The following is a 26,845-nucleotide window of genomic DNA, read 5'->3' as shown; positions in this document are numbered from 1 at the left end:
TTGAGGCAAATAGGGTTCAGTGACTTGCCCAGGGTCACACAGTTGGCAAGCATCTGAGGTTAGATTTGAACCCAGGTCTTCCTGATTCCAGGTGTGGTCCTTTATCCACTGTGTCATGGATCTGCCTTGTTTGGCATTTATTTTGTGTAGAGATTGAATAGGAACTCCCTGATAGCAAAGACTACCTTGTTTTTCTCTTTGTATCACCAGCATTTGGCACAGAGCTTTGTATAGAATGAGAGTTTAAATACTTTTCCATTTATCTCTTCATTTTCCCGCCCTGCCTCTATAAACACACACATATGTAAAGCTTTACCTACTGGCAGCTCAAGGACAAGGAAGCACGCTTTACATATCTGTACCGTTCTCCCATTCCTGCCCGCCCCCCCCCCCCAACCCCCCCAGCAAATCTTTGTTATTTACATGGATGGTGGAACCTCTCCAAAGCAGATTTGGTCCTGACACCTGAGAGCTGATAGTCTGGCCTCTCTGCGGAGAGAACATGCCAGGGAGGTGCAGACTTCAGAATAATAAACCAGATGAGATCAAGTCTTTACACTGTGTCCAAGCCCAGCATAAGTTAATGCCTCCTAAGTGGGTGAGTGTGTGCATTAGAGAAATCCCAGGAGTTTTGTGCTCCGACAGGGGTGGGGTTGGAGGGAAGTTATTACTTCCTTCCCATTAGCCCCCCTGGAGCTCCAATACTCCAGACCGGAAATAGTCCTGCTTCCCATGACCAGGCTGAATATTATTTCTCTATCTCTACCCATCCCTCTCTTCATGCTTTCTAGTACCTCCTGGACATTCTTCTGGAGGTAACCCAGGTCCCAAGAAAACCCAACTCTGTGCCCCCTGGACTGACTCAATTGAAGGGATTCATGTACAGGGATGTCTGAACCTTCTGGCATTCCTTTCTGATGAATGGAATTTTCTACAGTTTCTCTCATCTCAATGTAACAATTTGAGAAACATTTATTATGCACCTATTATATACCAGGAGAAAAGCAGCATGGAATAGGATGAGGATATCTAGGTTTTTTCAATTCTCTGTGTCCTTTGAGTTTTAGAAAACTTAGTAGGAAATGACATAAAGTCCAGAGTTTACCACACACATGCGCACATGAAATAAGATAATGAAATTAATTTTTCACAAAGAAAACTTTCTTTGTTATATAACTTTTTTTTAGTATCATAAAGTTGCTTTCCCTCTAATCTAAATTTTCATCACCACCTCTGCTGCTTTTGGAATATTTCAGCAGGATAATACAGTAATTTCATCACATATTGGCCCTACCCCTTGTCAAGCTTTCCCTCTCTTCTAGGAGTATGGATTCCTCAGGAAGCCAATACGTTACATAGTGAATAGGGGCTGGCCTCTGCGCCAGAAAGAACCCGGCTCCAGTCTCTCCTCCGACACATATTGGCCAAGCGACCTTGGACAAGGGAGCCCTTTGTCAGTGGGAATTGTTTCAATTTTGTCTTATATCTCAAGTACTTAGCAAATTTCCAGTATACAGTAGGCAGTTAATAAATGCTTGTTTATTGATTGTTTAACCTCCCAGTTTTCCAGACTACACTTTAAAATGAAAAATTGCAAGACAATTGCTGATATACGTTGGTAGAGGGAATTTCCTTAACCAGAGTTCCCTGTACCAATGAAATCACAGGTTTTGTTAAAAAAAAAAGTTTTAGGCACGATGCTAGTTGAAATAATAATAATAATAAATAACTAGTGTTTATATAGCAATTTAAGATTTAGAAAGGAGTTTATAAATATTCTCCAACAACCATGGAAGGTAGGTACTATTACTGTCCCTATTTTGGGGAAACTGAGGCTTGGAGAAATTAAGTGACCAGGGTCACACAACTAGTAATTGTTGAGTGACATAAAGGCAAAAGAAAAGGAAAGCAGTGTCTGCCCTTAAGGAAGTCCCATTCTTCTTTTCTCCTTCCTCATCTTTCCTGCTGGAAGAAGAAGCAATTCTAGGGAGACTGAGGCAGGAAATGAAAATGGAAACACATAAAGAGAAAGGGATGGGTGACAGGCAGAGGCAGAGACAGAGACAGACAATAGAAAAAGATTATTAAGAGTCAAATGTTTTAACCAGGGCAGTATTCAAAAATTTACTTTCAAGGTAAATAAAATTTAGGTTTCTCTCAACTAGGATAAGTGCACAAGGAAATAATAGTTAATTTGACTCATTGAGCAAGTTATTTATTGATAGTGTTATAGCGAGAGAGATTTACTTAGCATTTCTGCAGGTATTGTATATATATTTTTGTTTGCGTTCAAGGAGAATGGAATCTCCTTGAAGGGTTGTTTCTAACTTTCTTTATATTCCCCAGGCTTAGCACAATGCAGGACATATAGAAAGCATAAAATGTTTTTGATTTATTGAGGAGTTTGAAATCAGGAGTCCTGGGTTCCAATTCTGCTTCTGCTACTATATTTCTAAAATGAGACACATCGATGAAATGTTTTCACTACGTCCTTTCCATTTGCAAATCGAGAGCCTATCCAACCAGAGCTGTGCATATGACTGTGGAGAACATAGAAGTGTGCGTCTTTGCCTGCTAAGTGGGAAACAAGAGGTAGTTGTGGTTTGTAGCAACTGTACTGGTACAGGCAGAAGACCTGCGTTCAAATGAATAAATGAAAAATATTTATTAAGCATTTGCTATGTTAAGAAGGGGTGGCCAGGTGGCATAGTGGATAGTGTGTCAGACTTGGAGCCAGGAAGACTGATCTTCCTGAGTTCAAATCTGACCTAAGATACTTACTAGCTGTATGACCTTGGGCAAGTCACTTAATTTCTCCATGCCTCAGTTTTCTCATTTCTATAAAATGAGCTGGAGAAGGAAATAGCAAAGCATTCCAGTATCCTTACCAAGAAAACCCAAAATGGGGTCACAAAGAGCCAGATATGCCTGAAAAATGACTGAATAAGAAAGGAGCTAAATATTTCTTGCCTTCACAATGGGTGTGTTAGGGGTAGGAAGGAGAGAGAGAATTTGGAAGGCAACATTTAAAACAAAACGAACGTTAAAAATAAATAATAAATTGGAAACTCAAAAGTGTGCTAAACTGGAGATACAGATACAAAAGCAAGATAATTTTGACATTCTAGTAGGAGGCACCAATACAGAGAAGGGAGTGATGGCCAGGGAAGAAGTTTTGGGTTTGCCAAGTTACTAAAGCAGTAAGTGGAGCCCCAGAGAGTCATATGTCATGATTTTTTCAGAAACCATGGTAGTATTGATTAGATCACTATTCCCACAGCAAGAGACAAAGATGGCAAAGAGATGGGCAGGTTAGATAGCTAGTATAAAATATTAAAATGTTATATATCTGATGCTTACTGCATGTGTACCTTTGGTCAAGACATTTCATTTTTTTCTGACCCTCAGTTTCATCTTCTGTAAAATGGAGAAGTTAAATGTTACCCACCTTGTGGGGATTTTGTAGGGAAAACATTTTGTATGCTTTAAATTTCTATATCTGGGTGTTATTATTTTAGGTACTTATACATAAAACAATTTCAGAACAGTTCAGTGCTAAGTTTGGGAATAGTTTGTTGTTTTGTTTAGTCATATCCTACTCTTCATGACTCCATTTGGGATTTTCTTGGCAAAGATATTAGAGTAGTTTGCCATTTCCTTCTCCAGCTCATTTTACAGATGAGGAAACTGAGGCACACAGGGATAAGTGACTTGCCTGAAGTTACATAGGAGGAAGCATCTGAAGCCGAATTTGAACTCACAGAGATAAATTGTCCTAATTCCAGGCCTAACACTCTATCCACTGCTCCCTATCACTACCCTATAATAACATTATACAATATAATTCATAATAATAATAGTTTGCATTTATATAGCTCTAGCCCTCCCTCTAGGGCTATTTTACCCATTCTCATTCGTATTAGCAGCTCAGGTCCCCAGAAGTCACTTCTCAGTGTTTTTGGGGATGATTCTAGGGGTGGTTTCCTTCTTCCCTCCCTCCCTCCCTCCCTTCCCTCTTTCCTTCCCTCCCTCCCTCCCTGCTTCTCTCCTTCCTTCCTTCCTTCCTTCCTTCCTTCCTTCCTTCCTTCCTTCCTTCCTTCCTTCCTTCCTTCCTTCCTTCCTTCCTTCCTTCCTTCCTTCCTTTCTTCCCTTCCTTTCCCTTTACAAAGGCAGTTGAGGTAAGTGACTTGCCCAGGGTCACAAAATTAGTAAGTCTCTGAGATTGGATTTGAACTCAGGTTCTCCTGACTCCAGGGCTGGTGTTCTATCCATTGCACCTCAGTTTTCTTTTGAGCCCTGGAACTCACAGGGCCCCTGTGGTGTGCATCTCCTTGATTATCAGTTCAACAGACAGAGTTAATTAGCAAGTAGTCCAGTCGGCCAAACTGGCATAGTTGCTGTTTCTGGAACTTGATAGTTTGTCTCCTGCTTTAATGCCTGGAATGTATTCTTGTCACACTGCTGGATATGTAGACTCTTTAACTTTGTTCAAGGCTTAGCTCTGCACCATTTCCAATCGAAAACTTTTTCTGATTTCCTCTAATTGTTAGTGTCCTCTCTGTCCTTAAATTATAATTGTAGTTAACGGTCTGTTCGCATATTATGTCTTTCTGTGGAAGGTAATCTCTTCAAGGGCAGAGACTGTGCTTCATTTTTGTCTTCATGTATTTTTGTCTTTGCCCATAGCCTAGCACAGGGCCTGGCATATAATAGGCGCTTAATAAATACACTGATTTGGGGGACAGAGTAGCATCGCTGATAGAAATGGAGTTATTGAGAAAGATTTTAGCTTCACGGGGATGCGGGGTTCAATTTTTTACCTACAAAATTGGAATCAATGGCGGGACATCCAGATGGAGATGTCCTGTGTTTATTTGCACAGATTATGGACTATTTAATTTTAGGAAGCAAAGTCAGAGCCAGCCTAGAAATCTTCAGTATGAAAATCTATTATCTCAGCTTGTCTGTGTAACCTGTGGAGTTTGCCCAGGAGAGCGCTTGGAGTTAACCTGGAAATCAGACACGCATCTCTCCTTACAGGCAGCATTTGGCAGCCTCTCTCCCAGAGAAAACTGTGGGAACTGAGATTCTGCCTGCAGGTGACACTGTTTTTTGGTTGTTGTGCTAATCACTTATTGAAATTAAGCAGAAAGATGACTGCAATTTCTTTTCCAGGAAATGAAATAGGTACTAAGCTAATCAGATCACTTCCAGGTGAAAGGGGGAAAAGTGGGTTATGTTTCTTAAATTAGGCCACCCTGAAAGGATGATTAGCCATCAATCTGCAGTGGTGCCATGGTTGTGAATATAAATGATTTATGTTTTTATTTTAGAGCTGGGAATAAGACCTGGGAGTTATGAAAGTTTGACACTCCTCATCCTACTCCAAATACATTTCTTTCATTTCCTTTTTTCAGATGTCAGGCAGCTTTCCTTTTACGTCAGAAACTCACATGGTTGTATTCATGGATAGCCTTCAAAATGGGTATTTTACAATATGTGTCCACAGGCTGCAATCCCCCTGCTGCCTGGAAAACCCGAGTTAATGAAACTTTTAAAGCTCAATGCTAAGTATGCAGCTCAGTGAGAAAGATGAGAACATTTCCCAGGGAAGACCTACTTTATTCTGAGCTAATTAGTCCCCTTTGGCCTAATAATAGTAAACAAGAATTATAACAATATTAATAATAATAGCTAACATTTGTATAAAACCTACAGTGTGTAAGGACTGTGCTTTATTTTTGTCTTTTTATGTCCAGTACCTAGCGTAGTGCCTTGTATATAGTGGGCACTTAATAAATGCTTACGTGAAGTACTTTACAATTATGGTCTCATTTTATCCTCAAAATAACCCCAGTAGCTTGGCGCTATTATTATTTCCATTTTACAGATGAGGCAGCTGAGGCAAATAGCAGTGAAGTGACTTGCCCTGGGTCACAAAGCTAATAAGTGTCTTCATGTCCTATTTGAACTTAGGTCTTCCTAGTTCCAGTGCTGTATCCACTGTACCAGCTAGCTGTCCTCAGATCGTATTTTTATCGATAGCATTATAAGATCTGCAAAGCACTTTCTGTACAGTATAAGGAAGGCTGTTCATATAGCACACCTTTAATAAATGTTTGTTCAATGTGAGTAAAAATATCTAACATTTATCAGGTGCCTACTGGGTGTAGGACACTGTCCAGGTGCTAGGGATACTGCCAGATGAAAAACAATCCTGCCTTCAAAGAGCTTACATCTTACTTGTTGAATGAATGAATGAATGATTCTGTAAGATAGCTAGTTCAGATATCGTTGTTCCCATTTTATAACTGAGAAAGAGTGATTTGGCCATGTGTCCAGCAGAGTCTCCTGACATCAAGCCCCATGATCTTTATAGGATCACAGGGCTCCAAGTTAGGGGTGATGCTAGGGGTCATCTAGTCCAGGGCTGGGGAAACTGTGGTCTCGAGTAAAGTTTGTATTCAGTCAAAGGGCGACACTTGAAGACCTAGAGGACCACATGTGGCCTCAAGGCTGCGGGTTCCCCAACCCTGATTCTAGTCCAGACTTCCCGTTTTATAGATGAGAAAACTAAGGCCCTGGAGGAGAGGACAGGGTTATACAGGCACTAAGTAGGAGGCTTGTTGCTCAAACGCAGGTCAGTCAGTCAGTCAAGCATTTATTGTGGTCTGCTGTGTGCCAGGCTTTGTGCTAGGGGCTGGGGATACAAAAATAAAAACATCACTGTCTCTGTACACAAAGAGTTTAATTCTATGAGGGAGACTATAGTGTCCATATCTGTATGTAGAAATAGATGTATAATTAAATATACACATTAAATCAAACGTATATGTGTTTGTATTTATAGATATATGTTACTTGCATGTATATACATGCATACACTGATAGGTATAAACCCATATGTTGCATGTATTGATGGGTATAAACACACAATGCACATACTAGGTACACACAAACATGTATACATGCATCACATACATGTATACATGTATATGCACGTGCTGATGTGTATAACACATGTCTTGCATTGTAAATACATGTCAGTGTGTACACATAGAGTATGTGCACAATACATATATGCACATGTACACACATGTATAAACACACACCTCATGTATTGATATATAAACAAATGGCACACATTGATATGTATAAATTTATATATTTTTTCATATATTCATATACATTGATATGTATAAATTCACATATTTTTCATATATTCATATATTCATAAATTCACATATTCATATATGTATATTACATGCATATACATACATTATGTGTATATACATTTATCACACAGTAAACACATGTACATACATTGATACATATGCATTGTTGTTATTGTGTTTGTCCTTCTTTGCCTAAGAAGACCATGCCATCAGAGAAATGATGACATGACCTGCACTTGACTTTGTTTTGAGCGAGGGATGGCTGTGCAAGGTCACCAACCTCACTTTCTTTCCCTGAGTCATCTGAATTCAGTGACCAGATATTCATCGAGATGACTGGAGATGACCCAGGATGCAATGGGAGATCTCTTTGACCTTGGGCCTATTCAGGTACTCACTTAGGGTGAGGTGAGACCCATACAGGGAATAGGCCTGTTTAAGAACTAGTCAGGGAGTGGCCCCTTTAATGAGCAAAAGAAAAATAACCAAACCAAGCTGGAAGGGAAGGGAAACAGTTACAATTGATAATCACTTGTTAGCCAGGAGGGGTCCAGGAAACAGCCCTTAAGTGGAGTTTGGGCAGGGACCCAGTCTGTGGGCTTCAGAGTGCAGTAAGTTTAAGGTCAGGAAGTAAAAGGACAGCAGAGGAGAGGACAGGAGGGGGCAGGGCAGGAGAGGGCAGGACAGGAGAGGATAGCAAAGCTAGACAGTAAGCCCCAAGTTAACTGGGCATGTCTGGCCGTCCAAATTTAACTTCCTTTGCAGAGTAGAAGGAAGGGGAAGGGGAGTCAGACAGAAGAGAATTAGCTGAGTTTCCCAGCTAGCTGGGTCCCCAATCAGGTAGTTCGGTCTACTCACAGTTTGTGTTTGTCCTTTGTTTTCAAAGAGGACTTTGACATCAGAGAATGTATTGCATATTGACATGTATAAATACACATCAATGTGCATACATGTATTACATGCATATGCGTGCATGTGTGCACAGAATAATATGTTGACATACATGTATTGGTATGCACAAGCACATGCTGCATACATAAAATATGCACACATTACATGCATACACATATATACATATATAAATACATTAGACACATATAAGCACATATTCATATCGATATGTTGACATATGTATATTGCATTGTGGTATGCATGAATACACATTACATATATTTATATATGCATATATAAATACACATCAAGGTGTATATACATAGTACATACATATACATATAAGTACATAGTCATTTTGGTATGTATAGTGTATATGTTGATATGCATAAATATATATCCATATGTATGCATGTATTCCAACAGAATGGATACAAAGTAAATATGGGCTACTGTCATTTGAGGGGAAGGGCCCTAGCAGCCAGCATGATCAGGACAGGGTTCCTGTGGAAGGTGGTACTTGAACAGTCTTGGAGGAAGAAGAGATTTCAGGAAGGGGACCTGAAGAGGGAGGCCTGTATCCTCATGAGGGCCCTGTAGGGCAAAGATAAAAAGTCTAAAGGATAGTGAGGAATCCAGTGTGACAAGACCATTAAGTGACACACAGCCATGGCCTAATGTATAGGGAGACTTAAAAGACAGGTTGGGACCAGGTTGCCAAGGGCTTTAAAGGTTAAGCAGCAGAGTTTCTATTTTATCAGGAGTTCATATGGGACCACTGGAAGTCATTGAGTGGAGGAGTAACTGAAGGGTTTATATTTTATGCCATAGGTCATAGGGAACCATTGGAGTTTATTGAATAGAAGTCAGACCCTCACTTAAGGAAAATCCCTTTGGTAGCTGTGTGGAGGATGGTTTGGACTGAGGAAGACTTGAGGCAGGGAGACCAATTAGGAGGCCATTGGAGTAATCTAGCTCAAAGGTCATGGTGGCATGAAAGGAGGTGGCTGTGTGAACTGGGAAAGAGAGAAGAGATAGTGTAGAAATAGTAAAGGCAAAATATGGCCTCCAGTAGGATGTACCCTCATTGCTGATCATTATTCTGGGATTTTGTTAGGATATGTAATTCATATTCTTTTTATGCTCTCTGGCAAAACATCCCTCTGGTCCACCTTCCATTCCCTCCTAACCATTCCCCCTGTACTGGATCTGACAGACTGGAGGAACAGGCATTTGACAGTGTGTAGTATCCCAAGGCAAGGGGCAATCTATTTTTCATTGACATTTTGCTTGTTGGCTGCCCAATTTCTAATTAGGCTTGGTATAATTTCTTTCAGACCTGGAGAACATGGGTTCATTCTAATTTGCTTGACTGCTTGTAATTGGCAAGCTTGGAGAGAAGCCAGAGAATAAGCCCTTAGGTGAGATAGAATGATTCCCCCGCCCCTGGACAGGAGAAGTCCCTACAGGCAGAGTGAGAGGCAAGCACGCCACTCAATGTGGGAACACGTCAGACCGCCCCAGAGAGCCTCTGTTTTACTCAGAGATAGAGCTAGTCCCTCTGGATTCGTGGCCTTTTTTCTTTTCTTTTTCTTCTGAATAGCAGTGTTATGTTTCTTGGTTTGGACTGTCTAGATAATTGCTTCAAAACTTCCCTTTATTATGTATGTGGGGAAGTTATGGCTAAACTCCAACAACTGGTTAGTGACCTTTTGTGATTTGGGATCTTTGTACTATCCTGTTTGCAACCTAATCTGTTTACTGAACAGATAAACATTGGGGGCTGCTAATCTGCATTGGAAATATTCCCACAGAAGAATGGTCTTAAACAATAATTACCACCACCACCACTATCACTACTACTAATACCACTACCACCACCACCACCACTACTACTGCTGTTGCTACCACCACCACCATTACCACTACCACCCCCGCCCACTGCCACCACTACCAGTACTACTACTACTACTACTACTACTACTACTACCACCACCACTGCTACCGCTACTACTGCTACTATTACTGAATAGTTTAGTATGGGGAAGAAAAGAATGAATAGAAGCATTTTTGAAGATGATGTCATGCTACCAGCCCCTATTTAAATTTTACAACCATTTATTAAGCAGCCTATGTGCAAAGACATAGTATTAGGGGCTGAGGATACAGAAATTAAAATGAAGTAGCCCCTGCTATCAAGGAACTTACATTCTATAAAATATAACTTTATATGCATAAGTAAATATAAAGTGTATATACAAAGTAATATGTTAGCTTATTTTTTTAAATTATGATTTATTTTATTTTCAAATGAAGATCACTCTTTCTCCCTGCTACTTTCACCCCTCCCCCACTGAGAAGGCAACCCTACCCCCCCAAAAAACCAAATCAAAACAAAAAACCTTGTTACAAACATGAATAATCAAATCTAACAAATTTTCGTGATACCAGTTAATTTAAGAGGAAGAGAACTTAGCTAGGAAGTGGGGGAATTGGGAAAGGCTTCATGTAGGAGGTGATACCTTAAAAAGTATTCAGAGTCTCTAAGAAGGAACCATATTTAGAAGGTTTGCTTGGAAAGCAAGCCTTAGAGAGGCTATTTTCTCACAGGCATCATATATTTCTAAAAGCTACCATTAGGTGAAAGGCAATGCCTTGGATTTGCCTGTATTGGCCAGACTCTTTGCCAGACAAGGGTAGTATATATTCGGACAGTTATCACATGAAAATATTATAAAAATAAGAGTATTAATTAGTGAAAGGATAGTTAGGTGGTACAGTGGATAGGATGTTAGGTCTGGAGTCCGGAAGACTCATCTTCCTTAGTTCAAATCTGGACTCAGACTCTTACAAGCTGTGTGACTCTGGCCAAGTCACTTCAGCCTCAGTTTCTTCATCTGTAAAATGAGATGGAGAAGGAAATGGCAAAGCACTCTAATATCTTTGCCAAGAAAACCCCCAAATGGAGTCACAGATAGTTGAACATGACAAACAACTGAACAACAAATATGAAATGTGGGTAAACAAAGAAATAACATACATGAAAGAACGCTGCCATAGGAGACTCAAGAGGAAAGAGGTTAACCTAACCTACAACCTCTCAGAAAGCAGAAAACACAAAGCAGCTTTATCTCAGCTGAGCAGTATCTGTCTACTGGGAATCATTAGTTGAACTCTCTGGGTAAGTGTCAAGGAGTCAAGTTTACTAGCTTACTGATTGGGGGAGGGATTCCACCTGAATGCAGAGGTGATGGAGAGAGGGTCAGGGTAGGATCCCAGTATCCTAGATTTAGGCATCAGGTCCTTGGGAAGCAGACAGTGACTGAATGCCAAAGTTAAATAGCTGAAACCCTTCAACATATTGAAGAGACAATCAAGTTAAATAAGAGTAATAGAGGATGAACCAGGAAAAATGGTAGCCTTAGTCAAAATCACCATGAAGAGAGATGGGAATTTTGTGAGTAAATGTTGACTAACAGAGTTAAGTGACTTTATAGGACTCTTGATGTATGGAGTGTACTTATATAGTAACTCAATCCACACTGACGTCTTAAAATTTTCTGGGTTCTTTGAGCCTGAATCCCAGTGTTGAAGAATAAAATGTAAAGAAATGTAAGACCCTGAACAAATTTCTCAAACTCTCTGTGTCTCATTTTCTTTTTCTGTAAAAGGGGGATGAGGAGGATAGTCTTCATGGTCTTTAAAACTCCTATCAGCTCTAAATATAGAATTCTGTGATTCCTTGAACTTAAATACAAATAAAGGAACTTTTCTCACCCAACTCAATAGTTACCAACCATGGTTTATTTTAACTTTGCTTTGTCACCCTGAGACAAAATCTTTAATGGGAGCCCAGGTCTTGCCTATCCAGAGCTTCCTCCTCTATCTCCGTCTATATCTGTCTACCCTGATAGCACTAGGTACTTTGACACTAGAGTATCATGGAAATCTGCTGTTTGAGGCAATGAAAGTCTTTCATTACTTGCTTACCCTAATTACTTTAGGTAGACCCTTGTTGTGTAGGGCTGGCTCATTAATCTCAGGAACCTAAAGTCTATATCAGCTTGCCTGCTTTGGGTATCTGTGCTCCTACTTCAGAGGCTGACAGAGTCACAAAGATTGTGATACAGAGGAGATGGGGAGCTAAGAATTATCTCTGATCCAACATAGTTCCTGGGGAATATCGATCATCCCTGTGAGATTCCCACATCTTCCCATAAGATGTTGATCTTCCTCTAGATACTGATGCTGAGGGATCCTGGGTAGTGCAGAGACTTCCCCCACCCCAAAAGACTAGGATATTACCCAAGTAGTCAAAGACCTCTAAAGTTGAAGGAATATCATTTCTCAGGAAGAAATGAACAGGTAGCTCTGAACTCATCAGCATAAGAAATCTCATTCTGCAGGGAAATCTTTTGAAGAACGTCTCTTTTTGCTGCTATGAGCAGCCCCAAGGCTATTAAAGTCATAGTCTATTAGAGCTAAAACGATCATAGCAATAGAGTTAGAGAGCTGATCGAGAGCATTAGAGATTATCTGGTCCAACCCTCTCATTTCAAATGTGAGCAAACCAAGGTCCAGAGAATGATTTGCCCAAAGTCGCAGTTACTATACAGCATTTCTATAGCAAAGTCAGATCTGTAAAGCACTTTACATTTGTTACTTTATCAACAACCCACTGAAGTAGATGTTATTATCTTCATTTTTCAGATGAGGAAACTGAGGCAAACAGAGATTAAGTGACTTGTCCTCAGTCACAAAGCTAGTGTCTGAGGTAGGATTCAAACTCATTTCTTCCAGATTCCAAGTCTAATGATCTACCTACTATACCAACCTAGCTGCCTAAGATAATTATTGATGGATAAATCTACATCTATATCTAGATGAATATATTAAGATATAGATATCTATAGATACTTACATAGTTATGATTGTCTGTATAGATAGATATTCTATATAGAGATTTACAGGGAGCTACATGGTATATGTATAGATATGTATATACGTACATATATAACATGTGTAGGTTTCTTCAAATAAGCAAAGAAGAGACATTAGCTGGGGGACAGAGTTTCATGTAACATAGGCAAAGCTGAAATACCACATGGGGAAGGCCCTTGTAAATGAATATCACAGATGCACCGGGCCTTTGAAGTCCCTTCCAGAACTCAGGCTGTGCTGCTGTGACCTTGTGGTCACATATATAGGAAATATAAACTACAATTTGAACAAAGAAGAAGCTCTGGGAGCTTGCAAGAAGAACACTGGGTGGGGAATCAGGAGACCTGGGTTCTAGGCCCGGCTCTGGGACAAGCCAGCTGTGTGACCTTGGGTAAGCTACTTCCTCTCCCCAGGCCTCATTTTCCTCCTCTTTAAATGAGGGGTTTGGGTCTAGGTGATCTCTAAGGTCCCTGAGGTGTCTATGGAAATTGGAACATTGGAAATCAACAGAGCAGAGTTTTTCTTTCACATCACAAGTGATCATAACAAAATGGAGGAGACATGTAAGCTAGGAGGGGATCCTTCCCCTATAGATTGGTCATGCTCAATATCTACAAACTTCCAAAGCCAGAGGAAGTAAGAGATAGTGATTGCTTTTCCAGTGTGGTTAGCCACATTCAGGAAATTCCAGCTCTTTCCCCCTTCCTCCCTCTGGGATTCCTTTCCCTTGGTACAGCTCATTGCTCCAGATCAGCTTGGAGTGAAGCAGGGCAGTTATTTGTTTAAGAAGAGTTGCCTCCAGATTGGACCTCAGAAGCAACTCTTATGGAAAAGGGACAAGTAAAGTCAAGTCTTCTCCTTTCCCTTTTTAGGGCTCCCTTTCTCTTGCTTGCTATTTCTCCCTGAAATATCTAAAGCATCTATAAACTTTCGCCAGGAAGGAAAGAGAAGAAGATAGGAGTACAGAAAGCCTTCTCCCTACAAAGAGCTAGAGGCCTCCTTCTCCCTCCTCCTTCCATTCTGTCCTTCAGTTTTCAAGGCTTTTGGCTTAGAGCTATCCTTGATCCAGTGATTCAAACTGGGAAAGGGCACAAGTCTGGGCCATATCACTCTGCTACTCAATAAACCCATGTGGCTTCCTATTACTTTCTAGCCCAGGGGTTCATAACCTTTTTTCTGTGTCATGAATTTCTTTGATAGCCTGGTGGATCCTACGGACCCCCTCTTAAAACTTTTAAATTCAAAACTAGAACCAAAACCATTTTATGAAGTGCCAACTAACTTACAGATAGTGTGTCCATATAACCAGCCTAGAGGTTGAGGAAGGGGCCTTTAAAGTCCTAGGATGGGGTCACCCAAATGGCCAAAAGTACACCTGCAGTGCATTATCGTGACTGAGGAAGCTAGGCTCTGAAACACACAAGATACCAGCATCCATGGGGGCCTGCTGGGTTCTTGTAGGAAGAAAATAATTGTGAGTTGAGACATAATGATTTCCTGTCTGGAGAAGGCTGGTGTCCACAAGAGGTATCATTTCCTTCACAAATCATTAGTAAGATTCTATCTGGATTCTTGCATCTTTTAGGGTTTTGTCTGAAGTGGATCAGCTCTCTTCCTGGAATTTATTGAATAAGTTATCCATTGACCTGCCTCTGGTGAGCCATCATGTTAATGAAAGGTGGGGAAGGGATATGGAGACCTGCCAGTGACTTCTCAGAGAGAGGGGAGGCTTTTATTGATCAGTCTGACTGACTGTTAACATGGTGAATGGGTGGGAGACAGGAGGACATTTACCTGGAGGTTTGCAAGGCCATGACAGTGTGGGAAGGACGCTTTATATTTAGTGCATTGATCCAATGAACTTGCTGCCTCCACTTTTTCTCCATCTGGAATCTATCCTTCATCCCAAAACCAGCGTAATCTTCTAAAGAAAGTTTTCACTTACATCATTATTTCCCTCCTTGCCTCCCCAGTGCCTGCTGAATCCAATGTGAACCCCTTGGCCTGGCATCCCAAGCCCCCTAAACTGCTACCTGGCATAAACTCTGTACTCTAGACACTGTTCCCAGAACAGTTCTCTTTACAACCTGGACTCTTCCTATCTTTCCAGTCTTCTTACCCCTGAACTCTCCCATCCACTCATACTGACATTGGCTGTTCCTCACATGTGACTCTCCATCTCCTGTCTCAGTGTCTTTGTATTGACCATTTCCAATGCCTGGAATGATCTTCCTCCTCATGTCCACTTCTTAGAACCCCTGGCCCCCTCCTGCACGGAGGCCTTTGTTGCTTGGTGTGGTCCCCTTCTCCCTACTCCTGCCTTTATCTTTCTGTCTACCTTCCACTTACTATGTGTCTTTAACGGGTCTATTTGTACACATAATAATAGCTAAGTTTATACAGCACTTTGGGGTTTACACTATTTCTCTTGATCCTCACAACAACCCTGTGGGGTAAGGTTTATTATCCCTGTTTTACTGCTGATGAAACTGAGGCTAAGAAGTTAAATGGTTTGCCCAGGGTCAAATGGCTAATAAGTGTAGGAGGTGAGATTCAAACTCAGGTCTTCTTGATGTCAAGTCATTGTGCCATCCTTGAGGAATATGTGTTTTGTTTCCTCTAAGTGAGTTGAGGGCAGGGACTGCTTTTACTTTGTTTTGTATCCCGGGACTTAGCACAGTACCTGGCACTTGGTAAATACTTGTTAATTGATTATTCGTTGATGGATTGATCTACCATGTGCAAGCCTCTATGCCAGATGCTGGGCGCACAGAGATAGAAGCAACTCTGGTCTTCCTTTCAATGAGCTCACAACCTGGGGAGGATAAAGACACATTTGATTCCCCATAGAGTACATATCATACATTTTGGCACTGATTCATACTCTTTAGAGCCAGAAGAAACACCAATTTGTTCTGTGAAGTTTGGATTCAGCCAAAGGACTACACTTGAGGACCTGGAGGGCCACATGCGACCTTGAGGCCTCAGGTTCCCCACCCCTGTTTTAGATGCTGAGAACACAGACAAAATGAAACTGTCCTTGCTCTCAAGTAGCTCATAATATTCATAGCCCAGACAGAATATGACCAGCAAAACTCCAGAGGGTAGCCTGAACCAGATTAAAATGTTCTGGGAAATGTTTAACAAATGAGTTAAAATGCAGTGCAGCGTTGATAATGTTCATTTGTGACTTTCTAAGTCCACCTGCAGCCTTCAGGAATCATTTCTGTTTGAGCTGGACATCACTGTTCTAAAGGGATTCATCTAGCTCCACCCTCTTATTTTATACCTGAGGAAGCTAAGGTCAATAGAATTAAGGGGCCTGTTCAAGATTGCACAGACAGTAACAGAGCTGAGGTTTGAACCCAGGTTCTCTTAACTCTCAATCTAATGCACTTCATCTTCACACATGTACTGCTTTGAATTGGAGACACTCAAATAAATATACCCCATATATTGTAAGCTCCCTAAGGGTAGGGACCTGACTTCTGCATCTTCCACAGCCTCTAGGAGGGTGCTGACCACAGAGGTGCTGAGTAAACACCGGCGGAATGAGCTTCTGGAGTTAATGAGCCAACTCCTATCTCGTCCTCAGCATACATTCATGGCCTCAGTTCTGAGGGAGGTACAGAGGTGATGGGGATGAAAGGACAAGTGTGGAAGGGTTCCCAGGAGGTGGTAGCTGTCAGGAGCATTCAGTGAAATAGGACAAGTTTTGGAGGCAAAAAGCCACTGGACATGGAATTCCACGCATCCCAAAGGTAGGAGGTAGAGTCAAGACTGTGAGAGGTATTTCTCAGCTATTTAAAGGAAACAGTTTGATGCATTGTGAATGTATGTGAATGTGGGGGTGGGGAGGAGAGAGTACTATGGCTTTAGGGTTTGGTTGGGGAAAGAAATCATTGTCCAACAGTCCTTGTATATATGAGATAATTTGGCCAAGAATTACACGGGGCAAAAAGCTCACTCCCTCAAGCCTCTAATCTTTAAGATGGATGATGGTGTGGCGTCACCAACTGCCAGTGCCTAGGCTTGTGACTGGAATTTGGCAGTGTGTCTATACAAAGTTGTCCCTAGGGGAGTATGAGGCCAGGGCAGATTACACCCAGTGGGCCTCCCCTTCCAACCTTCTCACATTTTTCTGCTGGTGAAACCTGGTTAAAGTGAATAAAAGTCCAACAGTCTATAGGAGTCAGTGGTTCAAGAAAGCAGAGGGAGAGTGTAGCTGTGGTGTGTGTGTGTGTGTGTGTGTGTGTGTGTGTGTGTGTGTGTGTGTGTGTGTGTGTGTGTGCGTGTGTGTGTGTGTAGAAAGGTGCTGTCTACTGCCTACAGTTGCCTTGGTGACTGGAAGGCAAAAAGGAGGGTTTTATATGCAGTTACCACTTCTATTTGTTAATTGAGTTCTCTGGGATGGAGTAATAGCCTCCTCCTTCCTGCCCTACTCCATGAGCCTTTTACCAAACCTCAGTATGTTCAGGTTCTGAATTATCTGGGGAGGTTGAGATGTGGGAGGGTGGCGGGAGAAGCAGTCTTCTAGGTTTGGCATATCTAGGTTTGGCCTGCGGGGGCCTTCATTCATCTAGTAGGGAAGTGTGTGCAAGAGGAGCATCCTTCGGGTTCCCTCTTGTTCTCCTTTTTCTAGATTTCTGGAACTGAACACAGGCTGAATCCGTATCTCTGAGGACTCTGGATGCTCTGTGAGCAGTCATTTCTGCCATCAGCTATGCTGACGTTAAGGTAAATGAGACAATCCCGATGATGCTAGGTGACTTTTAGACTTCATAGTGAATTCCATCATGGCCCATCATCTCGAGGACCCTAGCCCCTTTTTTTGAACCAGGGCTCAATTAGCACAATATATTACTGTTATTACTATTGGACAGACACCAGAAGTTCCCTTGGGAGGGGGTAAATTAGATGGCAATAATTAGCATTTAAACGAACTGTAAAACAATACTTAATAATGCATGATCTGAGCATCCCACCACTGGCCCCATTTTAATCTCCCACCTCTCCCTAACAAGCTCCATTTACCTCCTCTGATTTTTTTGACCCAGATGGATCAAGATAGGTGGCATATCACAGCAAAAAGGATGTTTAAGCCTATTGTACCATTCCAGAACATGATCTGGATAACTCATGATAGGTACAGGCATGGTGGCTGGAACCTTACTGTAAAGAGCACTGCCTCAGAGGTCAGAGAACCTGGGGTCAAAGTTTGCTTCTCTATCTATCTGTGAGGCCCAGGGCAAGTCACAGCTTTCCTGGGCCTCTATTTCTGCCTAAACAAAAGGAGAAGGTTGGATTAAATAGATGGCCTCCCACATCCCTTCCAGCTTCTGAGATTCCTTCCAGTCAGAATCCACAATCCTATGATCTCCTTTGGTGGCCATCCTCCACTAGCCACTGGCTTGTAGGCAGAATTCATTGTAGAATGATTCTCAGTTACAAAACACATTTACAAATTTTACTCTGCATTTCTTTCCCTTAGCCCTGGAAGAGATATCAAAGATTGCAGGATCAGCTTTCAATTCTTTAATCAATCAATCAGTAAACCTTTATTGGGCACCTACTATGTTCCAGACACTGTGTTTCTCCCTCCTCAACTCTCTCTCATCCTCCTTTGAAGATTACAAGCATAGATATAAATATTTCCTGAGCTGATCTCTTCCCTGAATTGAGAGTGAGAAGGTGGAGGGACTTATTAGAGATGAGAGATGACTTGGAGATTGTGATTTTACAAGATCTAAAATGAACAGAGACATTGAAGATGTTCGTATCTTTAGGACTTAGCCCAGTGTCTAGTACATAGTAGGCATTTAATCAATGCTTATTGATTGATCGAGTGATGGATTGATGTTAGTACCTGACCTTTTGTCCCTACAAACAATTTCCAAAACCTATGAACTAGGAAGTAATCTGATGTTGTGGAAGGAGCATTGGATTCAGATTTAGGTTTTTAAAGGAGGGGTGGCATATGATCCAAATCCACTAACTATTTAGTCAGGCACTAACTAATTAACCCTGGTGAAATCACAACCTTTCTCTGCCTCAACTTCCTAATCTGTAGAATGGGGATGATAATAATATCACCTACCTCCAAGAGTATGATATCTCATATCAAATGAGATAATGTTTGTAACGTGCTTTTTAGACTTTAAAAGTAGGTGGTGCAGTGGATAGAGCTCCAGGCTTTAAGTCAGGAATACTCACCTCCCTGAGTTCAAATCTAGCCTCAGATACTTAATAGCTGTGTGACCCTGGGCAAGTCACTGAATCCTGTTTGCCTCAGTTTCCTCATCTGTAAAATGAGCTGGAGAAGGAAATGACGAACCACTCCAGGATCTTTGCCAAGAAAACCCCAAATAGGGTCAGGAAGAGCTGGACATGGCTGAAATGACTGAACCACACAGACCTTAAAGCATCATAAAACATTAGCTACTGTGTTATCACTGCCTGTGTGATCTTGGACTAGTCACATAACTTTTCAGGGCTTCAAAGTTCCTTTCAGTGAGCAAGCATCCATTTATCCCCAGTTTTAATTCTCTGATCCCATGTATTTCACATAAAACACAACCAAATTTGGTGCTGAGGATAAGCAAGCTAACATAACTCTTGATTACAAGAACCTGACAGTCCATATCTGCCTAATGGCCAGCAATGTTTGCCAAGGCAAGGAAGAAGACTCCAGGGCCCCCTTCTGGTTATTCAGAGTGCTCTTATTGAAAGGAGAGCTGGAGCCTGCAGGTTGAAGGACAAGCTCCTTGCCATTTGGCAAGGACTGTGAGTGGATAATAGCAGTAGATTCATGCCCATAGAAACTCGAACCAATGACTTCTTTGCCCAGTTTGAGAGGAGCAAGGTGAAGTGTAAAGAGTTTGGAGGTAAAAGAAAATTGGAAGTTGACTGTGCTTGGATCTATGACCTTGGAATCCCCAAAGCAACTGAAAGAAAGCATGCAGCGATAGTGAAAGGTAAGAGTTTTAAGTGGATTCTATTTTAAAATGTTATAATTGCTTTAGCAGGTTTTTATAACCTGCACAAGCAATCGTTAAATTCCTTCTCATTTGATTCTTTATGATAGAAGTTGGAAGAGCGTGAGTTAGTGGAAAGAACGGCAGACTTGGAGTCAGGGTTGGGTACTCAGCATTCCCACTTTCTGACTGTGTGATCTGGGTGTATCAGTCAGCTTCTCTGAGACCCAGTTGGCTCATGTATAAAGTGGGGATAATAACTGCCCTGCCAACACATAGGATGTTGTAAGGAAAGCACTGTGTGAACAAACTGTAAACCTCTAAATAAAAATGAGCTATTCTTACCCAGCCTTCGCAATTATCCTGGCAGGTGAGGCCCCCAGGTTTATAAAGTTATTTACAGTTATCCCCAAGGAGGGGACACAAAGCTAAATTTGCACATGATTAGTATTTATATTCAAACTAAACTGTACTTCTCTTTGTTTTACCTTCAGTAAAATGGGACCACCTACTAGACTCTGAAAGCATTTCTCTACTGCAAGGTTTACTAAGAGACAGGAATTTTTTTGGTGTATGTTAATACTGTCAGATGAAATATACACTTCCAAATGCTCCTGTAAGATACACTAAAGTGTTCTGCAGACGTGAAAAAATCCTGGAGATATGTGTGTGTGTGTGTGTGTGTGTGTGTGTGTGTGTATGTGTATGTGTGTGTGTATGCATGTATGGAGAGAGAGAGGAGGGAGGGAAATTGGGTGGCACAGAAAATAAAGCACTGGACCTAGGCTTAGAAGTCTCGAGTTTAAGTCCTGCCTTAGACACTTACTACCGGTTGGGGTCCTAGGCAAATCACTTCAGTTCTATCTGCCTCTATAAAATGGGGATCATTGCAGTCTGAGAAGCAGGCTTTGCCCCTATTATGAGTATGACTTTGGGAAAGCAATTTAACTACTCTGGACTTCCTTTTCCTCATCTGTAAAAACAGAGGTTGAATTAGACTCTAAAGGTCCCTTTCAGTTCTATATCTATAATGCTGTAATTATAACATTTAAGAATCTCATTTCTAGGTGACACAAAGGGCAATGGAAAAAAATGTGTTTTGTAAACTTATAAACGGGGCAGATATGTGGTGCAGTAGATAGAGTGCCAGGCCTAGAGTCAGGAAGACTCATCTTCCCAAGTTCAAATCTGGCCTCAGACACTTCCTACCTGTGTGACCCTGGGTAAGTCACTTAACTCTGTCTGCCTCAGTTTTCTCATTTATAAAATGAGCTGGAGAAGAAAATGGCAAACCACTCCAGTATCTTTGCCAGGAAAGCTCTAAATGGGGTCATAAAGAGTCAGAAGCAACTTAAAAAACTTTTAAATAGATTGGTGCATGTTATCACTCATGATGAACATGTAATGAGTGATAAGTGTAAAAATTCATACAAGGACATGAATGGCACCTAAGAGGTGGGCCAGTCATATAGCAAGAACAAGAAACAACAGATGGATAGTTCAGGTACTACATTTACAAGAGTGAACTATTCTTCTGGATGCTAAGATATAGTATGAGAGGAAGGCTTTTATCTACTCCAGATTGGGTAGATTTGTGGAAAGTCAAAGATGACAGTTGGAGACAGGATGAAGGGATTGTGATCTGCATCAGTGAAGGTAATCTTCTAAAGCCATCCAAGACAAGGGGTTCTTAACCATTTTTGTGTCATATTCTCCTTGGGCAGACTGGTGAAGTCTATGAATCCGTTCTAAGAATATGAATACATTCATATATATATTCATATTTTATATGAATAAAATAAAACATAGAGGAAACTAAGAGTTCATAGAAATCAAGATGTCATTTTTCCCCAAATGAGTTTATAGACCACCTCTTCAACTCTGCCTCACAACCATTCCATGAGTGGCTCTCTGACAGCCAGACTGAATGAATGAAAGTGTTTGTTCAAGGAAGAATCAATTAGTGGCATATAACATCCTATCCGCTTAGCATGGTTCCTTACATATACTAGGCACTTCACAAAGGCTTGCTGACTGACTGATGCAACTATAGGTGGGTAGACAAAGAAGGAATCAGAAGCTGTGTGATTTTGCAAATTTTTGGTGGAAATATTGATCCAGCACAAGTAGAGGCATTGAAGTTGTTTTTGACTCTAAAATGTATGAAGTCCTACAGAAGATAGGGTGCTATGCAACGTTTATTTTTTGCTGAATAACTACAGATAATGTGAGTACTGGGTTTGAAGTCAAAGGATTAAAGTTAAAAAGGGGCAGCTAGGTGGTGCAGTGGATAGAGCACCAGTGTAGGAGTCAGGAGAACCTGAGTTCATATCTCACCTCAGACACTTGACGCTCACTGACTGTGTGACCTTGGGCAAGTCACTTAATCCCAACTGCCTCATCCTGGGTCATCTCCAGTCATGCTGATGAATATGTGGCCACTGGATTCAGATGGCTCTGGAGGAGAAGTGAGGCTGGTGACCTGCACAGCCCTCCCTCACTCAGAACAAAGTCAAGTGTAAGTTATGTCATTATTTCTCTAATGGCATGGTCTTCTTCGGCAAAGAAGGATGAACACACCTAAGCTAAAATATCGGTCTGCCATTTATTGGGCAAGCCACTTATTAGACAAGTCGCTTTGTCAGAATTTACCTCTTTGTATCGCCTTGCTATGCATGGTAAACTTTTAATAAATGCTTGCTGATTAGATAATTCCCCTGAGCCTCAGTTTCCTCCACCTTAAAATGGGGATGGATAGGTGGACCAGATGTCCTGCGAAGTACATTTCAGTTTTAGATCTCTGATGCTGTGAAAGCAGCATGGAAAAGCAAACTAGATGGATGCTTACATGTGACTCTGTGCTTGGGTGTGCATCTCACGATCTGAGCTTGTTTCTTGACGTCAAGAAGGCTGGATACTCTCCAAAAGATAATAGTTGAGTAGAAGAAATTCTAAAACATGCCGAGTGACTCCTATTATCCTTGCTGTCTTCAAAAATAAATTAATGCAGTGACTTTGAACTTCTGGAGGAAAGCTTGATAGGCTGGAGAGAGGAGGTCCTTGGAGAGTTTCCTGAGAAACAAAGACACTCTTAGAGAAACAGTAATTGTTGATGTTCTTGAAATACCCAGTAGTGTAAGGAAGACTGTGCTTAGTGAGACTGCCATTGGAGTAATGCTGAGAATTCCCTGAAGATTCTAAAGACATCGCTTTTTAAATCATCATTTCTTTCTGACTCTGGGCATTTTCACCGGCTGTCCCTCATGCCTGGAACATTCAGCCTTCTCCTCACCTTTTGTTCTCCTTCACCTCTCAGCTTAAGGCTCCCCTTCTACAAGAAGCTGTTTCCTATCCCCCTTAAGGCTAGCGCCTTCCCTCTTTTGATTATCTCCAATTTATCCTACATATAACTTGCTCGTCCATAGTTGTTTGCGTCTTAGACTATGAGCTCTTTGAGAACAGGGACTATCTTTTGTCTTTCTTTGTATCTGGACCCTCCTAGCTTCCGAGTGATTATCAATAGTAACGGTTGCTGCTTCCCACCCAGCCTGATGTCTTTCTTTTCCTTGGCCTTATTAAAGGGGCCATGCCCTGGCTACTTCTGAAACAGGCCTATTCAATGAATGGGCGTTGCCTCACCCTAAGTGAGTACCTGCAAACACCTTGGCCTAGAGGGCCTAAAGTCTCCCAGTGCATCCTGGGTCATCTCCAGTCATCCTGGTGAATATCTGGTCACTGGATCCAGATGGCTCTGGAGGAGAAGTGAGGCTGGTGACCTGCACAGCCCTCCCTCACTCAAAGCAAAGTCAAGTGCAAGAAATGTCCTCATTTCTCTCTTGGCATGGTCTTCTTAGGCAACGAAGGATGAACACAATTATCAGCACTTACTTAATATAGTGCTTAGTATTTAGTCGGTGTTTAATAAATGTTTATTGACCTGACTTTCCAAATCTGCATTCTTCTCTGTGTCTCATTTTCCTCTTCTGTAAAACAAAGGAGTGTTTCCTGGGGTCCCATCCAGCTCTGACTTTCTGCGATTCTATACTGCTCTCAGTTCCTTCCCTTTCTTAAGGTTCTGCCTGCTTCTCATAAACTGGTAACAAGAGCTGACAAAACTCATAGTTTATCTTGCAAGAAAAAAAAAAACATTCAAAAGTACATTTGTAATTATTGTCTGAAAAAGCTATCTTTTAAAATTTAATATACCAAACATGATAGTTTTATGAGTAAACCAAATAATATATAATACATACTTATGTTCCTAAAACTAACAAGATGACCTGTACAAGGAATTGTTGAATATTAGCATGCATTGCATCTATTTGAATTTCCCCCAAATTTTCCAGTTTTTCCTTCCCCACCTACTAGGACTTCAAAATTTCCAGATAATTTGACATTGATAAGATCTCCTCATTACGGGCTGTTTGTTTTGTAATTTGAAGAAAACATGAGAAAGCTTTGAGAGAAGATTTTGCCTGGGGTGGTGGGTAGGATGATGGGAAGAGGGCTGCTTAGCAGAATGTCAACTTCTACCACTGATCTTGAGCTGACATGATTGATCTTGAGCTGCTGAGGAAGGCAGACTTACAAGTCTGTTGCACGTGGAAGTTCAGGAGTTTTACAACTGGCATTTGGTATGGGTGGAACAACAAGGATTTCACATGTGTGACCTACCAAACATGCTAGAATACCCTCTCTAGGGCAGGTCACTGGATAGTGTCCAAGGGTTCAGAGGACACTGCTGTTCTTTCTGTTGCAGTCAAAAAAAATCAGACATGATCATCCCCACCCATAAAAGTGAAAAGAGGCTCCCCTTCTCCCTTTTAAAACTTGGGACAAGCTTAAAAAAAAACTTGGCCTGGGAGAAACAAAAAAGAATCTACTTTTTGGAGACAAATTCAGTTTTGGGTATAGGTGTGGACCTAGGACCCCGTCCAGGGAAGTGCTGGAGTTAGCTCAAACCAACTCCTGATTGATAAATTTTCAGTGTGCATATTTATACCTCAGAAATTGGCAAATAATACAAATCAGGGCTTGATTGATTGTTTCACTGATTGTCTAGACTTAAGAATGATGGAGAAAATGTTAATAATACAGATTAAGGGCCATTCTACTGCAACTAATCAATCAAGGAGAATTTATGGAGAGTTCACTGTCTTCCAGGCCTAGCAGAATTTTGATATAAATAGATATGTGTTGACTGAATGAAATGCAAAGTCAAGCCATTCCTTGCCCTCAAATAACTTATATTCTCCCAAAGGACCATAGGTTCATAGATATAGAGCTCAAAAGGACTTCACGGCTTTAGTCCAAACCCCTCATTTTACAGATGAGGAAACTGAGGCACATGGAGATAAAGTAACTTGTGGCTTAACACACAAGTAGTAAGTGTTAGAAATAGGATGGTGGTAGAGGATGTGGGAAGAAAATGCTCACAAAAATAATATATATATATGCATAAAGTTATATATGCATATATACTATATAAATAGGTAAATATGCATGGTAATTTCCTTCTATGTAAACATATTCCTATTCTTACCTCTTCTTCCCCACTCCCCACCCTGGCTACAAACAATATTAACAATTTGGGGATCAAGAACATCCTCCTTTAGGAGGGGCACTTGCCAAGCCTTGGAAAGAATTAGGGGCTTTTGTTAAGCTGAGTTCAAGGAGGAGTGCATTATGGGTAAGCATGTGTAAAAGCCCAGAATCAGGAGAATTTCATGAATAGGAAATAGTAAGTTGGCCGGTGGGGCTGCAATGGAGAATATGTGAGGTTAGTCTGATCCTGAAGGCTTTGAAATGCCAAATCCTAGAAACATTCAGGAGCCACAGAAGTCTAGAAAGAGACATGGTCAAACTTGAATTTTTGAAACACCAATTTGACAACTTTGTGGACAATATATTGGAAAAGGGAGAGGTTGGATGCAGAAAGACCAATTAGGAGGCTACTGAAATTATCCAGAGAAGAAGTGATGATGGGTTGAACTTGGATGATGGGTTGAGTGAAGAAGGCAATAGCTGAGATTATGTAGCCAAAGAATTGACAAGACTTGGCAATTGATTAATTATGAAAAGATGAGGGAGAGCAAAGAGTTGAAGGTGATTCCTAAATCATGAACCTGGGTGATGGGAGGAACAGTGATGCCCTTGATACAAATAGGGAAGTTTGGAGGAGGGGCAGAAGTTGGGGAAAAGATAGTGAGTTCTGTAGGGAACACATTGATTTTGAGCTGCCTACAGGACATCCAGGTAGAAGTATTTGGAAAAACAACCCTAGAACAACTGGTTATGTAGATCTGAGTCATCTTCATGGAGAAATACAACAAAAAGCTGAGAGAAGAGATTCAGGACAGAACCCTGGGGTACATCCATGAAAGGGAGATGGGTGAACCAGGGGAGGAGAGAGCAATCGCACCTATAATGTGGCAGGATAGGGAAGGGGAGGGTGAAGGAGAAGTGTAACCATCTGGTAATTTTCTACTAAAATAATAGTTTTGCTAATTAGATGCAAACTTTACTTGTTTCCACTCTTCTGGAGGACTATTAGTGCTTTCAGGACCCTCTACATTTCAGGGAAAGCCTTAGTCACTCACCCTAATTATGACTCTGTCTACCCATATGCTCATTGTTCTTTGAAGAACTCTGATATGAAAGAAGAGAGGCAAGAATGGGAGGAGTTGTCAATTAGCTTAGCCCATGCAGCTAGTCACTGGGGGCTGTTCAGTCCCTAGCTGCGGATCCCATGGGGTTCACTCATTGGTGATTATGAATCTGAAAAATATTTCTGTTCCCCAGCTCTGTGGCAACCAACGGGTAGAAAGCAGAGAAAAGAGGTACTGGATGGGGAGTCTGATAGCA

The 26,845-nt window shown here is 41.3% G+C and overlaps 1 protein-coding gene across 6 annotated transcripts in view; it reads left to right on the top strand.

Annotated features, from left to right (window-relative positions):
* Positions 1 to 26,845, top strand: part of KALRN (kalirin RhoGEF kinase) — a 963,226-nt gene that overhangs the window by 150,083 nt on the left and 786,298 nt on the right. For 4 of the 6 annotated variants that reach the window (XM_072616705.1, XM_072616703.1, XM_072616702.1 and 1 more), the window contains exon 1: positions 4,182 to 19,981. The exons of 1 other annotated variant lie outside the window; for it this stretch is intronic. In XM_072616705.1, coding sequence (XP_072472806.1) covers positions 19,816 to 19,981 — 166 coding nt within the window. In that variant the 5' untranslated portion in view covers positions 4,182 to 19,815. Of the gene's footprint in view, positions 1 to 4,181; positions 19,982 to 26,845 lie in introns of those variants that run through there. One more of the 6 variants, XM_072616706.1, reaches the window with a different exon arrangement.

Source organism: Notamacropus eugenii, chromosome 5 (genome assembly GCF_028372415.1).
Source record: "Notamacropus eugenii isolate mMacEug1 chromosome 5, mMacEug1.pri_v2, whole genome shotgun sequence".
NCBI classification, from domain to species: Eukaryota; Metazoa; Chordata; class Mammalia; order Diprotodontia; family Macropodidae; genus Notamacropus; species Notamacropus eugenii.
Note: the sequence above shows the minus strand (reverse complement) of the source record. Positions and strands in the feature narration are given on the sequence as shown.